This window comes from Taudactylus pleione, unplaced genomic scaffold, assembly GCF_031769625.1.
Source record: "Taudactylus pleione unplaced genomic scaffold, aTauple2 ptg000603l, whole genome shotgun sequence".
Lineage (NCBI taxonomy): Eukaryota > Metazoa > Chordata > Amphibia > Anura > Myobatrachidae > Taudactylus > Taudactylus pleione.
Window position 1 is genome coordinate 452,794 of NW_028285005.1, and position 20,839 is coordinate 473,632.

At 48.4% G+C, this 20,839-nt stretch overlaps 1 protein-coding gene across 3 annotated transcripts in view; it reads left to right on the forward strand.

The window, feature by feature from the left end:
* LOC148480722 (uncharacterized) overlaps nucleotides 1–20,839 on the forward strand; it is a 200,631-nt gene that overhangs the window by 174,347 nt on the left and 5,445 nt on the right. For 2 of the 3 annotated variants that reach the window (XM_088453936.1, XM_088453937.1), the window contains exons 1-5: nucleotides 1,572–1,668; nucleotides 9,458–9,607; nucleotides 11,046–11,237; nucleotides 11,428–11,506; nucleotides 11,620–11,717. The exons of the other annotated variant lie outside the window; for it this stretch is intronic. In XM_088453936.1, the coding sequence (XP_088310062.1) occupies nucleotides 9,530–9,607; nucleotides 11,046–11,237; nucleotides 11,428–11,506; nucleotides 11,620–11,717 (447 nt within the window). In that variant the 5' untranslated portion in view covers nucleotides 1,572–1,668; nucleotides 9,458–9,529. Of the gene's footprint in view, nucleotides 1–1,571; nucleotides 1,669–9,457; nucleotides 9,608–11,045; nucleotides 11,238–11,427; nucleotides 11,507–11,619; nucleotides 11,718–20,839 lie in introns of those variants that run through there. 3 annotated transcript variants of the gene reach the window in all.

Here is a 20,839-nt window from a genome sequence, read left to right on the forward strand (position 1 = left end):
TAGAAACACCCTTCCCCCGCCCTGTAGGGCTTGTAGGAGAAGGAAAGGGATATATAGGCTGACAGTAAGTAGAAAAAAGACACAGACAGGCAGCACTAGCAAAAGTCACATACCATGCAGGAAGATATACTCACTGCACCTTTCCACTACAATCAACCTGCCCAGATTCAGTGTCTGGGAGGGCTATAGTGCTGTGTACACTGTCCTTGTCAGGGGAGAGGTACACAGGGGGACCGGTCCGCGTGCTCCCTGAAAATCTGCACTGCCACTTGAAGAAAATGGCCGCTGGAGACCTCAGAGGAGGAGTGGCCCGAGAATCTGCAGCTCAGCGACGCCAGACTACTAGTTGAAAGGCGCGCTGAGCTGAGGGGAGGAGCCGCTAGACAGGGAAGGCTTCCTCCCCTGGCTAGCATATTAACCCCCGGGTTGCCGGCATCCCGCTTAATTTACCCTGGTGGTCTAGTGGTCTGGCGGGGTATGCCTCCGCTGGAGGGGGGGCCCGCCGCCACCGCTAGCGCCCCCGGTCTGTCCCCTAGACCGGGGGCATGGGACTGCATTTGAAAGGAACCCGCGCACCGCCGCTAATCAGCGGTGCGCGGCTTACCTGGATCTCCCCGGCGTCTTCCGGCAGCAGTCCCGGGGGAAACCAGAGTGCGGCTAGTACAGACTCTGTCTTCCCCCGCCGCGATCCCCAGTTCAGTGCTGGCGGCGCCAGCAGGGAGAAGGAGTGGCAGCGTGGGCGTCTGTACAGACAGCCCATCGCTGCCGCTCTGGAGAAAAAAACTATAGTAAAAAAATTTAAGTTAAAATAAAAAGCTTTAGGGGGCTGCTCCTGCAGCCCCCCCCCCGCAGGGTGACCCGACTCCGGCCGGGCACCATCTTAAACTGAGGTGCCTGTGGCTCGGGGGCGGGGTATAGGGGAGGTTGGACCCAAGTGCATCCTGGGAGCAGCTAAAAGCTTTAACTCCGTGGTGCCCGAGGATCCAGCTATACCCCAAGGTCACCCTGTGGACCCCTATGGACCCTGAAGTAGAAAATAATAATACCACATATCAGTGTGTGCTGGGAGCTGTGTTATTCCCCCTCATATATCACTGTACAGTCCCCTCTCCCCTATATAATAATAATACCACATATCAGTGTGTGCTGGGAGCTGTGTTATTCTCCCTCATATATCACTGTACGGTCCCCTCTCCCCTATATAATAATAATACCACATATCAGTGTGTGCTGGGAGCTGTGTTATTCCCCCTCATATATCACTGTACGGTCCCCTCTCCCCCTATATAATAATACCACATATCAGTGTGTGTATACAGGACTCGTTACCTGGCTCGGGCTGTCAGAAATGTCTATGACAAAATGGCAGCTAAAGCCCCGCCTCCTCTGCTCTGTGATTGGGAGACTATTAGAATATGGCCGCCGGTCACCGTACATGAGGACACCGTTAGACTATACGGCTGTTACTCTAGTGATGAAGCTGTGAGCGGCAGGTGCAGGTGGCATCTAGTTTCAGATCGTCCTTCCTACTGTGTTCCGCCTGATTGGCTACTAGCTGCTGCCAATCATCGCACAAAGGGGAATGGGAGGAGGGCGGTCACTATGATGAGAGGGGCGTGGTTACGTATAGGGACGTTTTTCTATTATCTATAGAGCGGCTGGGAGCAGGTAATTGTATTTATTATTATTATACAGGGGGAGCAGATAATTGTATTTATTATTATTATACAGGGGGAGCAGCCTATGGCGTCCTGTTATTATTATTATACAGGAGGAGCAGCCTGTGGTGTCCTGGTATTATTATTATTATTATACAAGTGGAGCAGCCTGTGGTGTCCTGTTATTATTATTATACAGGGGGAGCAGCCTGTGGTATCCTGGTAATACTATTATTATACATGGGAAGCAGCCTGTGGTATCCTGATATTATTATTATACAGGGGGAGCAGCCTGTGGTGTCCTATTATTATTATTATACATGGGGAGCAGCCTGTGGTGTCCTGTTATTATTATACAGGAGGAGCAGCCTGTGGTGTCCTGTTAATACTCTTATATAGGAGGAGCAGCCTATGTTTTCCTGTTGTTGTTATTATTATACAGGGGGAGCAGTCTGTGGTGTCCTGTTATTAATATTATACAGGGGGAGCAGGCTGTGGTGTCCTGTTATTATTATACAGGGGGAGCAGCCTGTGGTGTTCTGTTATTATTATTATACAGGGGGAGCAGTCTGTGGTGTCCTGTTATTAATATTATACAGGGGGAGTAGCCTGTGGTGTCCTGTTATTGTTATTATTATTTTTATTATTATTATTATTATTATACAGGGGGAGAAGTCTGTGGTGTCCTGTAATTATTATTATACAGGGGGAGCAGTCTGTGGTGTCCTGTTATTAATATTATACAGGGGGAGTAGCCTGTGGTGTCCTGTTATACTATTATTATACAGGGGAGCAGCCTGTGGTGTCCTGTTATTATTATACAGGGAGAGCAGTCTGCGGTGTATTTTTATTATTATTATTATACAGGGGAGCAGCCTGTGGTGTCCTGTTATTATTATACAGGGAGAGCAGCCTGTGGTGTATTTCTACTTCAGGGTCCTGACGTCCATGCTGTCTTCCCTACACCCCCGCCGGTACCAGAACGCCGGTACCGATCCAGGGATGCTGGTGAGCATCTGGGGTCACAGCTAGCGGTGACCCCAGATGTTCCGGACCATGGCCGGATCCAAGGGGGACAAAGGTAAGCAGCGGGGTCCCGCGGTGGGTCCCCGCTGGTCACATGGTCCTAAGTCCCCAGGCAGGGGGCTCCCTGGGGACTGGCTGCAGCGTGGAGCCAGGCGACCAACCTGCGCTTTCCACTGCCCCCTGGGACAGCGGACCGCAGCAGAGCGGTAGCGCTGCGGCGTCCCAGGGGTTAAATGCATGCCAGGGGAGCGCGCCTTCCCTGTCTCACAGCCGGCGCCTCCCCCGCTGCACACAGCCCTCTCTGCATGCTGCCGACTGGTCCTGTGGCAGCGCTCCTCCCCCAGGCCAGCCTCCTCTCTGCTCCTCGGCGGCCATCTTCTCCAGAACGCATGGTGAACGCTGCTGGAAGCGCTGGACGGAAGCATCGTGGTCTGGGTCCCCCCGCATACCTCTCCTCCGCTGTGGCTCAGGTCTGTGTATGCAGCGCTGTGTCCTACCAGGCCCTGTGTCTGTGTAGTTGAGTGATCAGCGCTGTTAGTGCAGGAATTGTTATTTCTCTGCATTGTATGTGACTGTGCTAGCGCTGCCTGTAACTTTTCTTCTCTAAACTGTCAGCTTTATTACTGTCCCTGTTCTTTCTGCTAAAGCCCTTGCGGTGCGGTGCTGCAGGGTGGTCTCTCGCCTATTTAATACTTAATTGGTGAGAGAGGTCACATACGTGGTGCCATCATGTCTGAAAGTGATTTTCCCCTCCGGCTACAGTGTACCACGTGCTAAGTACCGTTAGCTGAGGGGGAGGGTAGCGCGGAGGGCCTTTGCCGGCAGTGTTTGTCCATGGCGCGGCCTATTACGGTTACAGCACCGGTACAGGAGCCGCCCTGGGCTTGTTTCGCTCAGGCGTTAACAGCTTTAGTGGGCCAGTTAGCTCCGCAGCCCGCGTTTACTCCGATGGGTTTGTCCCAGCAGTCTGTGGTGTTGTCACCCATGCAGGGGTTCCCACGACAATTGGTGGTACCCCACGGTCTCCCTATTTCCCCGCTCCCGGGTTCTCAGGAGCCAGCGTGGGTTAACTCCCTGACGAGTTCTGTACAGCACTTGTCGGATGTGTTGCAAGGGGAGTCTGTGATGCGGCCTCATAAAAGGCCGGTGGCATCTCTGTCCGCTCCTTATGAGGATGACGAAGGGACGTCTGATGATGGGGAGATTCTGGATCCTTACGATCAGGAACCTCTCCATACTAAGGACGCTGATGCTAAGTCCAAAGTATATATTCCTGGACTTATTCGGGCGGTCCGCACAGCCTTGGTGATTGAGGACGAAGTTCCCCCAGCGGCTAAATCTAAGTATGCCTTTTTCAAAGATGTGAAGGGCGATGCCACAGTCTTTCCTCTTTCGGGTCAGTTGGTGGACCATTTAGAGGAGGCGTGGAAACAACCTGGCAAAAGATACCAGCCGCAGAGACGCCTGGCGGTGGCTTATCCGTTCGCGGATAATTATTTTGCTAAGTGGGAATCCCCTCCACAGGTGGATTCTCACGTGACCCGTCTTGTCCGTAGTGCCACATTGCCGATGCCATCCATGTCCTCCCTTAAGGATGCTACGGACCGCAAGGTAGAAATCTGCCTGAAGTCCGCTTATTCCCTTGCAGGGGGGGCAGCACGGCCGGCTATGGCCATTTGCTGGGTTGCCAGAGCGATGGAGCGCTGGGCGGATTCATGAGAGGCTTCTTTTGAATCCGACTGTCCGACCGAACAGGCGGAGTTGATTGGCAATCTCCGTGATTCGGCCACCTACATCAACGAGGCGGCTGTAGACATTAGTACTCTGGTGTCTAGAATTTCTTCAGCAGCGGTAGCTGCTCGTCGCACCTTGTGGCTGCGATCCTGGAAGGCGGACGCAGATTCCAAGAAAGGTCTGGAAGCGTTGCCGTTTACCGGAGAAGTTCTCTTCGGTCCGGATTTTGATAAGATTGTGGCCACGCTGGCGGCAGCCAAATCTGCTTGTCTCCCGTCGGCCGCTGCTCCTTCTGGTTCTGGACCATAGTCCTTTCGGTCATCTAGGGCCCAGGGCAGGCCCAAACCACAGTCGTTTCCTCGACAGGCTGGCCCTAAGAAATCGGTCAAGCCCCGGAAGCAGGCATGGAGTACCAGACGTCCGGCCCCCAAGCCAGATGACAAGCCTGCGGCCTGGCGGTCCGGGCCTCCCTTTGGGGGATCCCAGGGTGGGAGGCCGCCTGCTACAGTTCGCCCAGTGTTGGTCGACCACTACGACAGACACTTGGGTTCTGGAGGTGGTTTCCCACGTATACGCCCTCTCCTTCCGGCACAGACCCCCGGCTCGATTCTTCACCACGGGTCTACCATCAGACCGGAACAAGGCTACGGAGCTGCGGAAGGTATTGCACACTATGCTCCAGGCTGGAGTTATAGTGCCTGTTCCATTCTCCCAGAGGGGCCAGGGTTTCTATTCAAATCTATTTTTGGTACAGAAACCCAATGGGTCATATCATCCGATTCTCAACCTCAAAGCACTCAACAAGTCTTTGCGGGTCCCGAAGTTTCGGATGGAGACCCTACGGTCCATCATTCTAGCGCTGGAACCTGGGGACTACATGGTGTCATTGGACATACAGGACGCTTACCTGCATGTCCCTATTCTTTTGCGCCATCAACAGTTCCTCAGGTTTGCAATCCGCAGCGACCACTTCCAGTTTCGGGCGTTACCTTTTGGCCTGGCAACAGCACCACGTGTTTTCACCAAGGTGATGGCGGTCATGGCGGCTTCTCTGCGGTTGCAGGGAGTCCGCATGTTGCCGTATTTGGACGACCTGTTATTGGTGGCAGGATCTCCAGAGCTCCTGTTACGCCACTTGGACCTGACCATTGCACTGCTGCAACGGCACGGCTGGCTAATCAACTGGCAGAAGTCCACTCTAATCCCGTCTCGGAGGATTCTGCATCTTGGAGCCTTATTGGACTCGGGACAGCAAAGGATCTTCATGACGGAGGACAAGAACTCTGCTTTACAGTCAAGGGTGCGCAGTTGTCTGCACAGCCGCCGGGTGTCCTTACACTCGGCGATGAGGTTACTGGGCTCCATGGTGTCGGTGTTCGACATGGTGGAATACGCACAGTTTCACTCCAGACCTCTGCAGCACCTGATCCTGTCCAAGTGGAACGGGCTGCCTCAGTCTCTGAAGTCCCGGACGATTGTGCTCACCCCGGAGGTTCGCCTGTCCCTTGTGTGGTGGTTACAGACGACCCACCTCAACAAGGGACGTCCGTTCTGGGTTCCAAATTGGGTCCTGTTGACAACGGACGCCAGTCTTCGGGGCTGGGGAGCAGTTTCGGGTCCACACTTGTTCCAGGGCAGGTGGACGCCGACAGAAGCGGAGCTTCCAATAAATATCTTGGAACTCCGTGCGGTCTTCAATGCTCTCCAGCAGGCACAGCGGTTTCTCCATGGTCGCCCGGTGCAGGTCCAGTCGGACAACGCTACCACCGTGGCCTACATAAACAGGCAAGGAGGAACTCGCAGTCGGGCGGCTCTCGTAGAGGTCTCTCGGATCCTGGTTTGGGCGGAGCGCAATCTTCCGGCCATATCAGCGGTCTTCATCCCGGGAGTGCTAAATTGGGAGGCGGACTTTCTAAGTCGCCAGGACGTTCATCCGGGGGAATGGTCCCTGCACCCGGACGTTTTTCAACTACTGGTGGACAGGTGGGGTCTTCCAGAAATCGACCTCATGGCGTCCCGGCACAACAACAAGTTGCCGGTGTACGGGTCTCGCACAAGAGACGAAGGGGCGTCTCTGGTGGATGCTCTGTCCGTCCGGTGGACATTCCGGTTCGCATACCTGTTCCCTCCGGTCTCCCTTCTTCCACGGGTAATCCGGAAATTCAAACAGGAAGGAGGGTCGCTCCTGTTGATAGCTCCCGCGTGGCCCAGACGGCACTGGTTCTCAGACCTTCAGGGTCTGTCCGTGGACAGTTCTCTGCGGTTGCCGCTACGACCGGACCTTTTGTCTCAGGGTCCTTGTCTTCACCCGGACCTGACTCGGCTGTCTTTGACGGCGTGGCTGTTGAGACGGCCATGCTGAGGTCCCGGGGGTTTTCCAGCTCTGTGGTGCGTACCATGTTACGAGCTCGGAAACCGTCTTCCGCGAGGATATACCATCGCGTGTGGCATACGTTCTTCCAGTGGTGTCGACCGAGAGGTTATGCACCGCGGGAGTTTCGTCTGTCTCGGATTCTCGCCTTCCTGCAAGCGGGACTAGATCATGGGCTTCGCCTTGCTTCTTTGAAGGTACAGGTTTCGGCCCTATCTGTCTGGTTTCACCGTAGGATTGCTACAATCCCGGATGTGCGCACCTTTATGCAGGGTGTTCTCCGCATTCAGCCGCCCTTTGTTCCACCTGTGGCGCCTTGGGATTTGGCTGTGGTCCTGAGGGCTCTCCAAGGACCGCCGTTTGAACCACTGGGCTCAGTGGATCTTAAATGGCTAACAGCTAAGACTGTTTTCCTTCTGGCCATTGCTTCGGCCAGACGTGTTTCTGAGTTAGGGGCTCTTTCTTGTAGACCCCCTTTCTTGGTTTTTCATGGGAACAGGGCAGTGCTCCGCACTCGGCCCGAGTTTCTTCCCAAAGTTGTTTCCCAGTTTCATGTTAACGAGGAAATAGTTGTTCCGGCCTTTAACTCACCGGGTCTTTCCGTGGGTGAGGCCTCTTTGGATCTTGTGCGGGCCTTAAGGACTTATGTTGACCGCACTTCTTCGTTTAGGAAGTCGGACGCTTTGTTTGTCCTCTATGGCTTCCGTAAAAAGGGTTGGCCTGCTTCAAAGCAAACTTTGGCAGCCTGGATCCGTATGGCTATTTCTGAAGCTTATCTTCATGAAGGCCTACCGGTCCCTCCTTCTCTGAAGGCTCATTCCACTAGGTCTGTGGGTCCTTCGTGGGCAGCTCGACGTGGTGCCTCGGCAGTTCAGATCTGCAAGGCTGCTACGTGGTCCTCTGTCCATACCTTCGTGAGGTATTACAGGTTTGACACCTTCGCCTCTCAGGATGCTTCCTTCGGGCGGCAGATTCTCCTTTCTGCACAGGAGCGTCCCCACCCTTAAAGGATACTGCTTTGGGACATCCCCAAGGTATCCTGTGGATACCCTATGGACCCTGAAGTAGAAAATATGAGATATGGTAAGAACTTACCCTTGTTATCTCTATTTCTACGAAGTCCATAGGGTTCCACAGGACTCCCGCCCTGTCGCACCTGTGCTGCAGATGGGCTTTGCTCTGGTCACCAGTTTTCCGTCTCCCTCTGGTGAGAATGTGATTCTTGTATGTGTCCAGATCTTTTTTCTCTCTCTTCCTTCTCCTCCGGCCTATGGCTTGATAACTAACTGAGGTGCCTTGGCTCGGGGGCGGGGTATAGGAGGGGGACCCTAGTGCATCCTGGGAGGCTGAAAAGCTTAACTCTATGGTGCCCAGCGACTGACGTCACACCTATACCCCAAGGTATCCTGTGGAACCCTATGGACTTCGTAGAAATAGAGATAACAAGGGTAAGTTCTTACCATATCTCATATTTTTTATTATACAGGGGGAGCAGCCTGTGTTGTCCTGTTATTATTATTATACAGGGGAGCAGCCGGTGGTGTCATATTACTATTATTATACAGGGGGAGCAGCCTGTGGTGTCCTGTTATAGCAGCAGCTGCAGAGTAATAATAACAGTAATAAGTGGTCAGGGAATAACACATAATAGGTATAACATGTATGTACTGTATATACCATATGATACATAACAGGAGCTGGGGAAGGATGTGTGAGAAGGACACAGGACATGTAACAAAGGGCTGCACTCCCTGAGCTGAGACTGTCTGTCAGGGCGTCTTGTTATCCTGAGCAATAGAGACTCTCTCAGAGACAGCCATTGGCTGTGACAGTCCCCAGATCCTCAGAGTGTCACTGATTATCCCCCAGGACATGTCTCACCCCACCCTACGCTGCACACACATGGCCGGCAGGCTGGTCACACATGTAACATACATCTGAGGTGCGGTCATTTGTCATTTCATCATTTGTGCAGAGTGACTGATGGGATTCTGTATTGTGTAACCCTTTGTGTGTCCCCTGGGCTGCCTGCTGTCCTATCCCTGTGTTATTAACCTCTTCTGTTCCCTTCCCCCTCCCCTGTGTTACTGACACCTCTGTACAGCTGTTACACCCCCTGTTGCTCTGTATTCCTACGTTACTTCCCCTCTCCCCATATCTGCACCCCTTCTGCTCTCCTGTGTACTCTCCCCTCACACCCCTGTTATCTGTATGACCTCAGTATAGTCACAGACGCTCTCCCCATATCTGCACCCCTTCTGCTCTCCTGTGTACTCTCCCCTCACACCCCTGTTACCTGTATGACCTCAGTATAGTCACAGACTCAGTTTCTAGAATAAATTTAAAACAAAAGTAAAAAATTCCAACATCCCTAATTCATGAGTTTGTAAAAAATTCACGTGGAGCAAATTGCACCAAATCTGTGTCTGGGAGGAATAAGACCCCCGGCCAGGAGAGGAGCATTGGTGTAACCTTATACAGTACAGCGTTGTGTGACGGCCTCTGAGGAGCCTTATGGGGCTGGGTCACAGGAACCTCTGACAGACACTAACCAGGGCTCTATGGCTGGGGGGAAAGGGGAGACTTACTGGTCACTCAGTGTTACATGTCTGACTGTGTTACATGTGTTCTCTGTGATGTGTATTCTATTTATTCTATTTATTCCTAGATAGTCCTGCTGTGAGGAACCAAAGTCTTTATTACACGTCACACGTTCTGTATTCTCACTGATTCACTGAGGATGGACATGGATGAAAGTCACAGGACTGAGAGGATCTTACATCTCACCCTGGAGATCATCTACCTGCTGACTGGGGAGGTGAGAGGGTCTGGGGGTGTCACAGTGACATCACTTATATCTATAGTAATAATACAGGGACATGACTGGGGAGGTGAGAGGATCTGGGAGTGTCACAGTGACATCACTTATATCTATAGTAATAATACAGGGACATGACTGGGGAGGTGAGAGGATCTGGGAGTGTCACAGTGACATCACTTATATCTATAGTAATAATACAGGGACATGACTGGGGAGGTGAGGGGGTCTGGGAGTGTCACAGTGACATCACTTATATCTATAGTAATAATACAGGGACATGACTGGGGAGGTGAGGGGATCTGGGAGTGTCACAGTGACATCACTTATATCTATAGTAATAATACAGGGACATGACTGGGGAGGTGAGAGGATCTGGGAGTGTCACAGTGACATCACTTATATCTATAGTAATAATACAGGGACATGACTGGGGAGGTGAGGGGGTCTGGGAGTGTCACAGTGACATCACTTATATCTATAGTAATAATACAGGGACATGACTGGGGAGGTGAGGGGATCTGGGAGTGTCACAGTGACATCACTTATATCTATAGTAATAATACAGGGACATGACTGGGGAGGTGAGAGGATCTGGGAGTGTCACAGTGACATCACTTATATCTATAGTAATAATACAGGGACATGACTGGGGAGGTGAGGGGGTCTGGGAGTGTCACAGTGACATCACTTATATCTTTAGTAATAATACAGGGACATGACTGGGGAGGTGAGGGGGTCTGGGACTGTCACAGTGACATCACTTATATCTATAGTAATAATACAGAGACATGACTGGGGAGGTGAGGGGATCTGGGAGTGTCACAGTGACATCACTTATATCTATAGTAATAATACAGGGACATGACTGGGGAGGTGAGGGGATCTGGGAGTGTCACAGTGACCTCACATATCTATAGCAATAATACAGGGACATGACTGGGGAGGTGAGGGGATCTGGGAGTGTCACAGTGACATCACTTATATCTATAGTAATAATACAGGGACATGACTGGGGATGTGAGGGGATCTGGGAGTGTCACAGTGACATCACTTATATCTATAGTAATAATACAGGGACATGACTGGGGAGGTGAGAGGATCTGGGAGTGTCACAGTGACCTCACATATCTATAGTAATAATACAGGGACATGACTGGGGAGGTGAGGGGATCTGGGAGTGTCACAGTGACATCACTTATATCTATAGTAATAATACAGGGACATGACTGGGGAGGTGAGGGGATCTGGGAGTGTCACAGAGACATCTCTTATATCTTTAGCAATAATACAGGGACATGACTGGGGAGGTGAGACGGTCTGGGAGTGTCACAGTGACATCTCTTATATCTATAGTAATAATACAGGGACATGACTAAGTAGTTGGGGGGATCTGGGACTGTATGCAGTGATATTTGGTGTCTTCCCCAATAAACAGGGTTACACAGTAGTGAAGAAGACATCCGGTGAGTACGAGACATCCAGCAGCCGTCCCCTTGTATTAGGTCCACTGAGCAGGACCCTGCGCCCCATCACAGTGCCTACATCTTACTCACTGATTCATAAGAGACCCAATGACCAGAAGATCCTGGAATTCACCAAAAACAACATTCAGCTGCTGACTGGAGAGGTGACTGCTGGGAATGGGACATTATACAGTAACACCAGGGGATGTGTCTTGGTGATGACTGGAGAGGTGACTGCTGGGAATGGGACATTATACAGTAACACCAAGGGATGTGTCTGGGTGATGACTGTATTATTGTGTGTGTCAGGTTCCTATAAGGTGTCAGGATGTCACTGTCTATGTCTCCATGCAGGAGGGGGAGTATATAGAGGAACACAGGGGTCTGTACAAGGACGTGATGATGGAGAATCACCGGCCCCTCACATCACTGGGTAAGAGGAGACTGGCATGTATTGTACAGGGGAGGTATGGGGTCCCCTATATACACACATAATCTGATAATCACATATATACCATGTACTCAGTCACTGTGTGTCTCCTACAGATGGACCCAGTAACACAAATACCCCAGAGAGATGTCCCCGTCCTCTGTATTCCCAGCACTGTACAGAGGAGAATCGCAGGATACCACAGGAGCATCAGGTAGATGGGATTTAGGGTCTCACCAATATAACACAGTGACTGTCACTACACTATATGATGTGTAGAGAAGCTGTGTGTGTATTATACAATGATATTATACTGTGTAATCTCTGTGTATGACATCAGATATTAGTAACGTGTTGTACAGCTGCTGTAGTGTGTGGTGTGAGCTATCTGCACTGTGTCCTCCTAGTAATACCTAGAACCAGTGTTACGTCGCTGTGTGTTGTCAGGGAGCGCTGTGGGCGGTGCCTTTATGTCCTGTAGACAGATTACTGCAGTGATGTATAGCTGGATCTGCGCAGATGTGAAATGATGATAATGTGCGGGAGGAAGCACGGCTAAGAAGCTGCGATGGAGGGTGTCACTGTTACATGTAGTGCATGTAGGCTTACATACACTATGGGGTCTAGTTACTAAGCAGTGTTAGGAGGCAGAGCGAAAAGTGATAAGAAAGTGATAAGGTGCCAGCCAATCACCTCCCAACTGTCATCTCACAGGCTGTGTTTGAAAAATGACAGTTGGGAGCTGATTGGCTGGCACCTTATCACTTATCACTCTGCCTCCTAACACTGCTTAGTAAATAGACCCCTATGATAGCTACAGCGGAGAGAGAGGAAGAGGAGACGGTCATATAGGACAAGTCAGGGCCGTAACTAGACTTTTTAAAATAGGGACATAAGATTGTGCACCTGTAAAAGAGCCATGGCCTCATGTGGAAGGGCCAGGGAAGAGATAGGGGAGGCCAGGAGGTGCTGGGGATAATAGAGGAGGAAACTACAAGTGAGAATGATAATAAACAGGAAAATTGACAGAGCCAAACAGCGCCCCCTGCCCTGCAGTGCCCTGTGCCATAGCACTGGTCACTCTACCCTATTTACTGCCCTGGGACAAGTGTTAGGGGAGAGAATAGATGGGTTTAAAAAGGAAGAGACAGGAGAATCGGTTACATAACAGACAGGAGTTAGGACAGAAGGGTCATTATTATATAATCACCACATGGGGGAATGTGACATACATGGAATATAATATATAGAGGATAAAGTATACATAACAGACAGGAGTAAGGACAGAGGGTAATTATTATGTAATCACTACATGGGGGAATGTGACATACATGGAATATAATATGGAGAGGATAAAGTATACATAACAGACAGGAGTAAGGACAGAAGGGTCATTATTATATAATCACCACATGGAGGAATGTGACATACATGGAATATAATATGGAGAGGATAAAGTATACATAACAGACAGGAGTAAGGACAGAAGGGTCATTATTATATAATCACCACATGGGGGAATGTGACATACATGGAATATAATATGGAGAGGATAAAGTATACATAACAGACAGGAGTAAGGACAGAATGGTAATTATTATATAATCACCACATGGGGGAATCTGAAATACATGGAATATAATATGGAGAGGATAAAGTATACATAACAGACAGGAGTAAGGACAGAAGGGTCATTATTATATAATCACCACATGGAGGAATGTGACATACATGGAATATAATATGGAGAGGATAAAGTATACATAACAGACAGGAGTAAGGACAGAAGGGTCATTATTATATAATCACCACGTGGGAGAATGTGACATACATGGAATATAATATGGAGAGGATAAAGTATACATAACAGACAGGAGTAAGGACAGAAGGGTCATTATTATATAATCACCACGTGGGAGAATGTGACATACATGGAATATAATATGGAGAGGATAAAGGATACATAACAGACAGGAGTAAGGAGAGAAGGGTAATTATTATATAATCACCACATGGAGGAATGTGACATACATGGAATATAATATGGAGAGGATAAAGTATACATAACAGACAGGAGTAAGGACAGAAGGGTCATTATTATATAGTCACCACATGGGGGAATGTGACATACATGGAATATAATATGGAGAGGATAAAGTATACATAACAGACAGGAGTAAGGACAGAGGGTAATTATTATGTAATCACTACATGGGGGAATGTGACATACATGGAATATAATATGGAGAGGATAAAATATACATAACAGACAGGAGTAAGGACAGAAGGGTCATTATTATATAATCACCACATGGGAGAATGTGACATACAGGGAATATAATATAGAGAGGATAAAGTATACATAACAGACAGGAGTAAGGACAGAAGGGTAATTATTATATAATCACCACGTGGGAGAATGTGACATACAGTCAGGTCCATAAATATTGGGACATTGACAGAATTTTCATATTTTGGCCTCTATTCACCACCACAATGGTTTTGAAATGAAACAAACAAGATGTGCTTTAACTGCAGACTTTCAGATTTGATTTGAGGGTAATTACATCCAAGTCGGGTGAACGGTGTAGGAATTACAACGGTTTCTATATGTGCCTCTCACTTTTTAAGGGGCCAAAAGTAATGGGACTATCAACTCAAAAGCTATTTCATGGACAGGTGTGGGCTATTCCCTCATTATTTCATTATCAATTAAGAAGGTAAAAGGTCTGGAGTTGATCCTAGGTGTGACATTTTCACTTAGAATCAGTTGATGTCGACTCTTAATATGAGATCCAAAGAGCTGTCACTATCAGTGAAGCAAGCCATCATTAGGCTGAAAAATCAAAACAAACCCATCAGAGAGCTAGCAAAAACATTAGGTGTGGCCAAATAAACTGTTTGGAACATTCTTAAAAAGAAAGAACTCACCGGAGAGCTCAGCAACACCAAAAGACCCGGAAGCCCACGGAAAACAACTGTGGTGGATGACAGAAGAATTATTTCCCTGGAGAAGAAAAACCCCTTCACAACAGTTGGCCAAATCAAGAACACTCTCCAGGAGGTAGATGTATATGTGTCAAAATCAACAATCAAGAGAAGACTTCACAAGAGTGAATATAGAGGGTTCACCACAAGATGCAAACCATTGGTGAGCCACAAAAACAGGAAGACCAGATTAAAGTTTGCCAAACAAAATCTAAAAAAGCCATTACAGTTCTGGAACAACATCCTATGGACAGATGAGAAAAAGATCAACTTGTACCAGAGTGATGGGAAGAGAAGAGTACGGAGAAGGAAAGGAACTGCTCATGATCCAAAACGTACCACCTCATCAGTGAAGCATGATGGTGGTAGTGTCATGGTGTGGGCATGTATGGCTGCCAATGGAACTGGTTCCCTTGTATTTATTGATGATGTGACTGCTGACAAAAGCAGCAGAATGAATTCTGAAGTGTTTCGGGCAATATTATATGCTCATATTCAGTCAAATGCTTCAGAACTCATTGGACGGCGCTTCACAGTGCAGATGGACAATGACCCAAAGTATACTGCAAAAGCAACCAAATAGTTTTTTAAGGCTAAAAAGTGGAATGTTATGCAAAGGCCAAGTCAATCCCCTGACCTGAATCCGATTGAGCATGCATTTCACTTGATGAAGACAAAACTGAAGGGAAAATACCCCAAGAACAAGCAGGAACTGAAGACATTTGCAATAGAGGCCTGGCAGAGCATCACCAGGGATGAAACCCAGCGTCTGGTGATTTCTATGCGTTCCAGACTTCAGGCTGTAATTGCCTGCAAAGGATTTGTAAGAAAGTATTAAAAAGTGAAAGTTAGATTTAGGATTGTTTAGGCCAAAATATGAAAATTCTGTCAATGTCCCAATATTTATGGACCTGACTGTACATGGAATATAATATGGAGAGGATAAAGTATACGTAACAGACAGGTGTGAAGACAGAAGGGTAATTATTATATAATCACCACATGGGGGGAATGTGAAATACATATGTATACTTTATCCTCTCCATATTATATTCCATGTATGTCACATTCCCCCATGTGGTGATTATATAATAATTATCCTTCTGTCCTTACTCCTGTCTGTTATAATATAATATGGAGAGGATAAAGTATACATAACAGACAGGAGTAAGGGCAGTAGGGTCATTATTATATAGTCACCACATGGGGGAATGTGACATACATGGAGTATAATATGGAGAGGATAAAGAATACATAACAGACAGGAGTAAGGACAGAAGGGTAATTATTATATAATCACCACATGGGGGAATGTGACATACATAGAATGTAATATGGAGAGGATAAAGTATACATAACAGACAGGAGTAAGGACAGAAGGGTAATTATTATATAATCACCACATGGGGGAATGTGACATACATAGAATGTAATATGGAGAGGATAAAGTATACATAACAGACAGGAGTAAGGACAGAAGGGTCATTATTATATAATCACCACATGGGGGAATGTGACATACATGGAATACAATATGGAGAGGATAAAGTATACATAACAGACAGGAGTAAGGACAGAAGGGTAATTATTATATAATCACCACATGGGGGAATGTCCCATAAGGGAAGCAGGAGCTGCGGAGGTCTCATGGGGGAGGGTAGAAAAGTATCACTGGAACAGCATGGAGATGCAAGGGATTACAGCCTCACAGGAAGGCAAATGGGAAATAAACAGTTAAATAAACAGAGTGGAGACATGAGAGCCATATAACAACAGGAAGGAGGTGGTAGAGGCTCAGGAAACAGCGTCCAGGCACACTGTGGAGAGCAGACTGTGTCTGAAAATGGCGGCTCCCGTCGATCCCCAGGCACACTTGGGTAAAATAGGAGATGTGTGGGGAGTGCAGCGGTGGCTGCGACGATGACATCACGCAGCCCGCCAGCAAAGCTCCAAAATTTAGGCCACGGCTTCTGGAGGCTCACTAGGCCGCAATTCACTGGGTGCCATGGAGCCGCTTTAGAGTTCAGGGATCAGACCAGGGGGACTGCAGACACACCAGGAAGGGAGGACAAGCCGTCAGGGAGGTAATAGATGGGGCTATATTGCCATTAAAGGTGCGGAAATCGGGAGCTCCGGGAAAGTGCTGCTGCCCAGGAAGCCAGTCAGACTATGCCCCCCCTTTAAAGCATTTTAAATATACACTCTGTGTGCACCCGGCTTTTCTCACCCAGACTGTCACAACTCTCGAACGGATTGTGGATGTTACCCGTATTCAGCGAATTGGCTTGACCTATAGCTTAGGCATGGAGTCTAATGTGCTGGCGGTATTCACCAGGGACCCTCGAAAGAAGGTATGTGCTTGGCTGCGTCCGACAAACAGGTCGCGGCCCTCAGGTTAGGTTTCCTTATACAAGTGCTGGTGAACTTTGGTCGGTATGCAGGAGACTTTAGCGTAGTCGACGAGCCAGGTCAAAACAGACAAGACGGTACCAGGGAGCCGCCGATCTGGTAAGTACAAACCGGCATCCGGCGCACTGTGATGCACACACTGCAGCCCTGTGATGTTCCTAGATGCAGTGCTCTATAGCCCTGTGATGTTCCTAGATGCAGTGCCCTACAGCACTGTGATGTTCCTAGATGCAGTGCCCTACAGCACTGCGATGTTCCTAGATGCAGTGCCCCACGGCACTGCAATGTTCCTAGATGCAGTGCCCCACGGCACTGCAATGTTCCTAGATGCAGTGCCCCACGGCACTGTAATGTTCCTAGATGCAGTGCCCCGCAGCACTGTAATGTTCCTAGATGCAGTGCCCCGCAGCACTGTGATGTTCCTAGATGCAGTACCCTACAGCCCTGTGATGTTCCTAGTTGCAGTACCCTACAGCACTGTGATGTTCCTAGATGCAGTGCCCTACAGCCCTGTGATGTTCCTAGATGCAGTGCCCTACAGCCCTGTGATGTTCCTAGATGCAGTGCCCTACAGCCCTGTGATGTTCCTAGTTGCAGTACCCTACAGCCCTGTGATGTTCCTAGATGCAGTGCCCTACAGCCCTGTGATGTTCCTAGATGCAGTGCCCTACAGCACTGTGATGTTCCTAGATGCAGTGCATTACAGCACTGTGATGTTCCTAGATGCAGTGCCCCACAGCATTGTAATGTTCCTAGATGCAGTGCCCCACAGCACTGTGATGTTCCTAGATGCAGTGCCCCACAGCACTGTGATGTTCCTAGATGCAGTGCCCCACAGCACTGTGATGTTCCTAGATGCCGTGCCCCACGGCACTGTGATGTTCCTAGATGCCGTGCCCCACGGCACTGTGATGTTCCTAGATGCCGTGCCCTGCGGCACTGTGATGTTCCTAGATGCCGTGCCCTGCGGCACTGTGATGTTCCTAGTTGCAGTGCACTACGGCATTGTGATGTTCCTAGATGCATTGCACTACGGCATTGTGATGTTCCTAGATGCAGGGCTCTACAGTACTGTGATGTTCCTAGTTGCCGTACCCTACAGCACTGTGATGTTCCTAGTTGCAGTGCACTACAGCATTGTGATGTTCCTAGATGCAGTGCACTACAGCACTGTGATGTTCCTAGATGCAGGGCTCTACAGTACTGTGATGTTCCTAGATGCCGTGCCCTACAGCACTGTGATGTTCCTAGTTGCAGTGCACTACAGCATTGTGATGTTCCTAGATGCAGTACCCTACAGCCCTGTAATGTTCCTAGATGCAGTGCCCCACAGCACTGTAATGTTCCTAGATGCCGTACCCCACGGCACTGTAATGTTCCTAGATGCAGTGCCCCACAGCACTGTAATGTTCCTAGTTGCAGTACCCTACAGCACTGTGATGTTCCTAGATGCAGTGCCCTACAGCCCCGTGATGTTCCTAGATGCAGTGCCCTACAGCACTGTGATGTTCCTAGATGCAGTGCATTACAGCACTGTGATGTTCCTAGATGCAGTGCCCCACAGCATTGTAATGTTCCTAGATGCAGTGCCCCACAGCACTGTAATGTTCCTAGATGCAGTGCCCCACAGCACTGTAATGTTCCTAGATGCAGTGCCCCACAGCACTGTGATGTTCCTAGATGCAGTGCCCCATGGCACTGTGATGTTCCTAGATGCCGTGCCCCACGGCACTGTGATGTTCCTAGATGCCGTGCCCCGCGGCACTGTGATGTTCCTAGATGCCGTGCCCCGCGGCACTGTGATGTTCCTAGTTGCAGTGCACTACAGCATTGTGATGTTCCTAGATGCATTGCACTACAGCACTGTGATGTTCCTAGATGCAGGGCTCTACAGTACTGTGATGTTCCTAGTTGCCGTACCCTACAGCACTGTGATGTTCCTAGTTGCAGTGCACTACAGCATTGTGATGTTCCTAGATGCAGTGCACTACAGCACTGTGATGTTCCTAGATGCAGGGCTCTACAGTACTGTGATGTTCCTAGATGCCGTGCCTTACAGCACTGTGATGTTCCTCGTTGCAGTGCACTACAGCATTGTGATGTTCCTAGATGCAGTACCCTACAGCCCTGTGATGTTCCTAGATGCAGTACCCTACAGCACTGTAATGTTCCTAGATGCAGTGCCCCACAGCACTGTAATGTTCCTAGATGCCGTGCCCTACAGCACTGTGATGTTCCTAGATGCAGTGCTCTACAGCACTGTGTTAAAACACATTTTTACTGTTTAATAGATATATACATTTTATAGCAGCTTGTTTGCTTAGCCATGGTATGTAAACTAATCTTGGCACATGTCATTGGGACTTTATCCCCCTTACTGCTGGGTGGTGCTGGTAGCTGCCCTCCCTGTCCCTAGCATACACTTTATGCCAGCCCTGCCACCTTGAAGCTCGGCAGCCACCAGAAGTACTCCGATGCTGCTTATATACATCCCAGCACATCGTTGACCTTTCCTCAGCGCCGGGAATTAGACATTTCCACGTCACAGCTGCTGGGCCCAGACGTACATACTATTATACATAGGAAAAGAGCAAGAATGAGGCGCTGGTCAGTTATAGGATTTATTCATTAACAAGGGGAAAACATACATAATTACAACAAGACACATAATTGCACCTTTAATAAAAGCCAAAAAGCCATCATTAGGAAAAACACATTCTATATTGTTACAATAATTAAATAGACATATAGATTAGCTAATTAGAGGACTTCACTATAGCAATGCCTAACATAAAAGTGGCTGAATTATCTCCAGCCGATGCTGACAGTCGCTCAGTAGCAGAAGAAATGTTACTTCTGCTCACACGCCTCAATCAGCATCAGTAAAAGGCTTGCTTAGTAATTGTAGCACAGCACATTGTTAGATCAGCAGCAGGAAAACGCCTGCTTAGTAATTGTAGCACAGCCCATTGTTAGTCCAGCAGCAGCTGGCAGTATATCTCTCATACTCAGGGACTTGTCCACTTCCTTCCTGCATTGTACATGGGACTGTCGCCCAGTGACATATTTATGGAGAGGTTTTCAGTTGTATTCCTCTACTCACTTAAATGCACCACTCTTCTCCCCCCTCCCCAGGTATGTGCAGTGTCAGGGATCCTCCACTCGCAGAAAAGGGGTAACTGATAGTCCTAGCTCGTAACTGTGTCCTCCAAACCATGATACGGACATACCCTCCTTCCATAGTTTTATTCAAGAATATTGTTCCTTTTAGTGCATGTGTTATATGAATTGGGTGGTATCCTCTTTCCACACTTGTGTCAGGGGACTCTTAAGTCTTTTGGAAAAATTTTAATAATCACACACATATATATATATATATATATATATAGGTGAAGGTGTGTGTAAGGACAGTGAACGATCACAAATTCCCCCAGAGCAAATTAATTGTTAATCATTAGATCAAAAATAAGTGTATACATAAAGAGCAGTAAAGTGGCCAAATAGCACAAAAGTCACTGATCCTTAAAATGAAAGGTGGCCGCAGTCTTCTTTAGACCCCGTTTGGCAGACGGAGAAGGCCGTTCTGGAAAGAGGTTATAAAGGCATGCGCCTGATAGTGTAATATTATTAAAGTTGCAACCAGTGCTCAAATCAAATGTGCGTACCAAAGAAAACACTTTAAAGCTTATATGAATTCCAAATTGCAAAGTTCACACTGAATGGGATGGACTCAGGATGTCATCAGCTGGCTCACCTTAAAAGAGTTAATTCAAGCCCATAAGGGAGAGGGATAATATAGTGTAGTATTTTCTACATATATATTGTGGCAAATATAATAAAGGCTGCGTACCAAATAATGCTATATTTATAGCCTGTAGTAATGTCTTTCCAAAAATCTCCTAGTATCCCTTTTTAGTACTCCACAGGAATGTATATGAT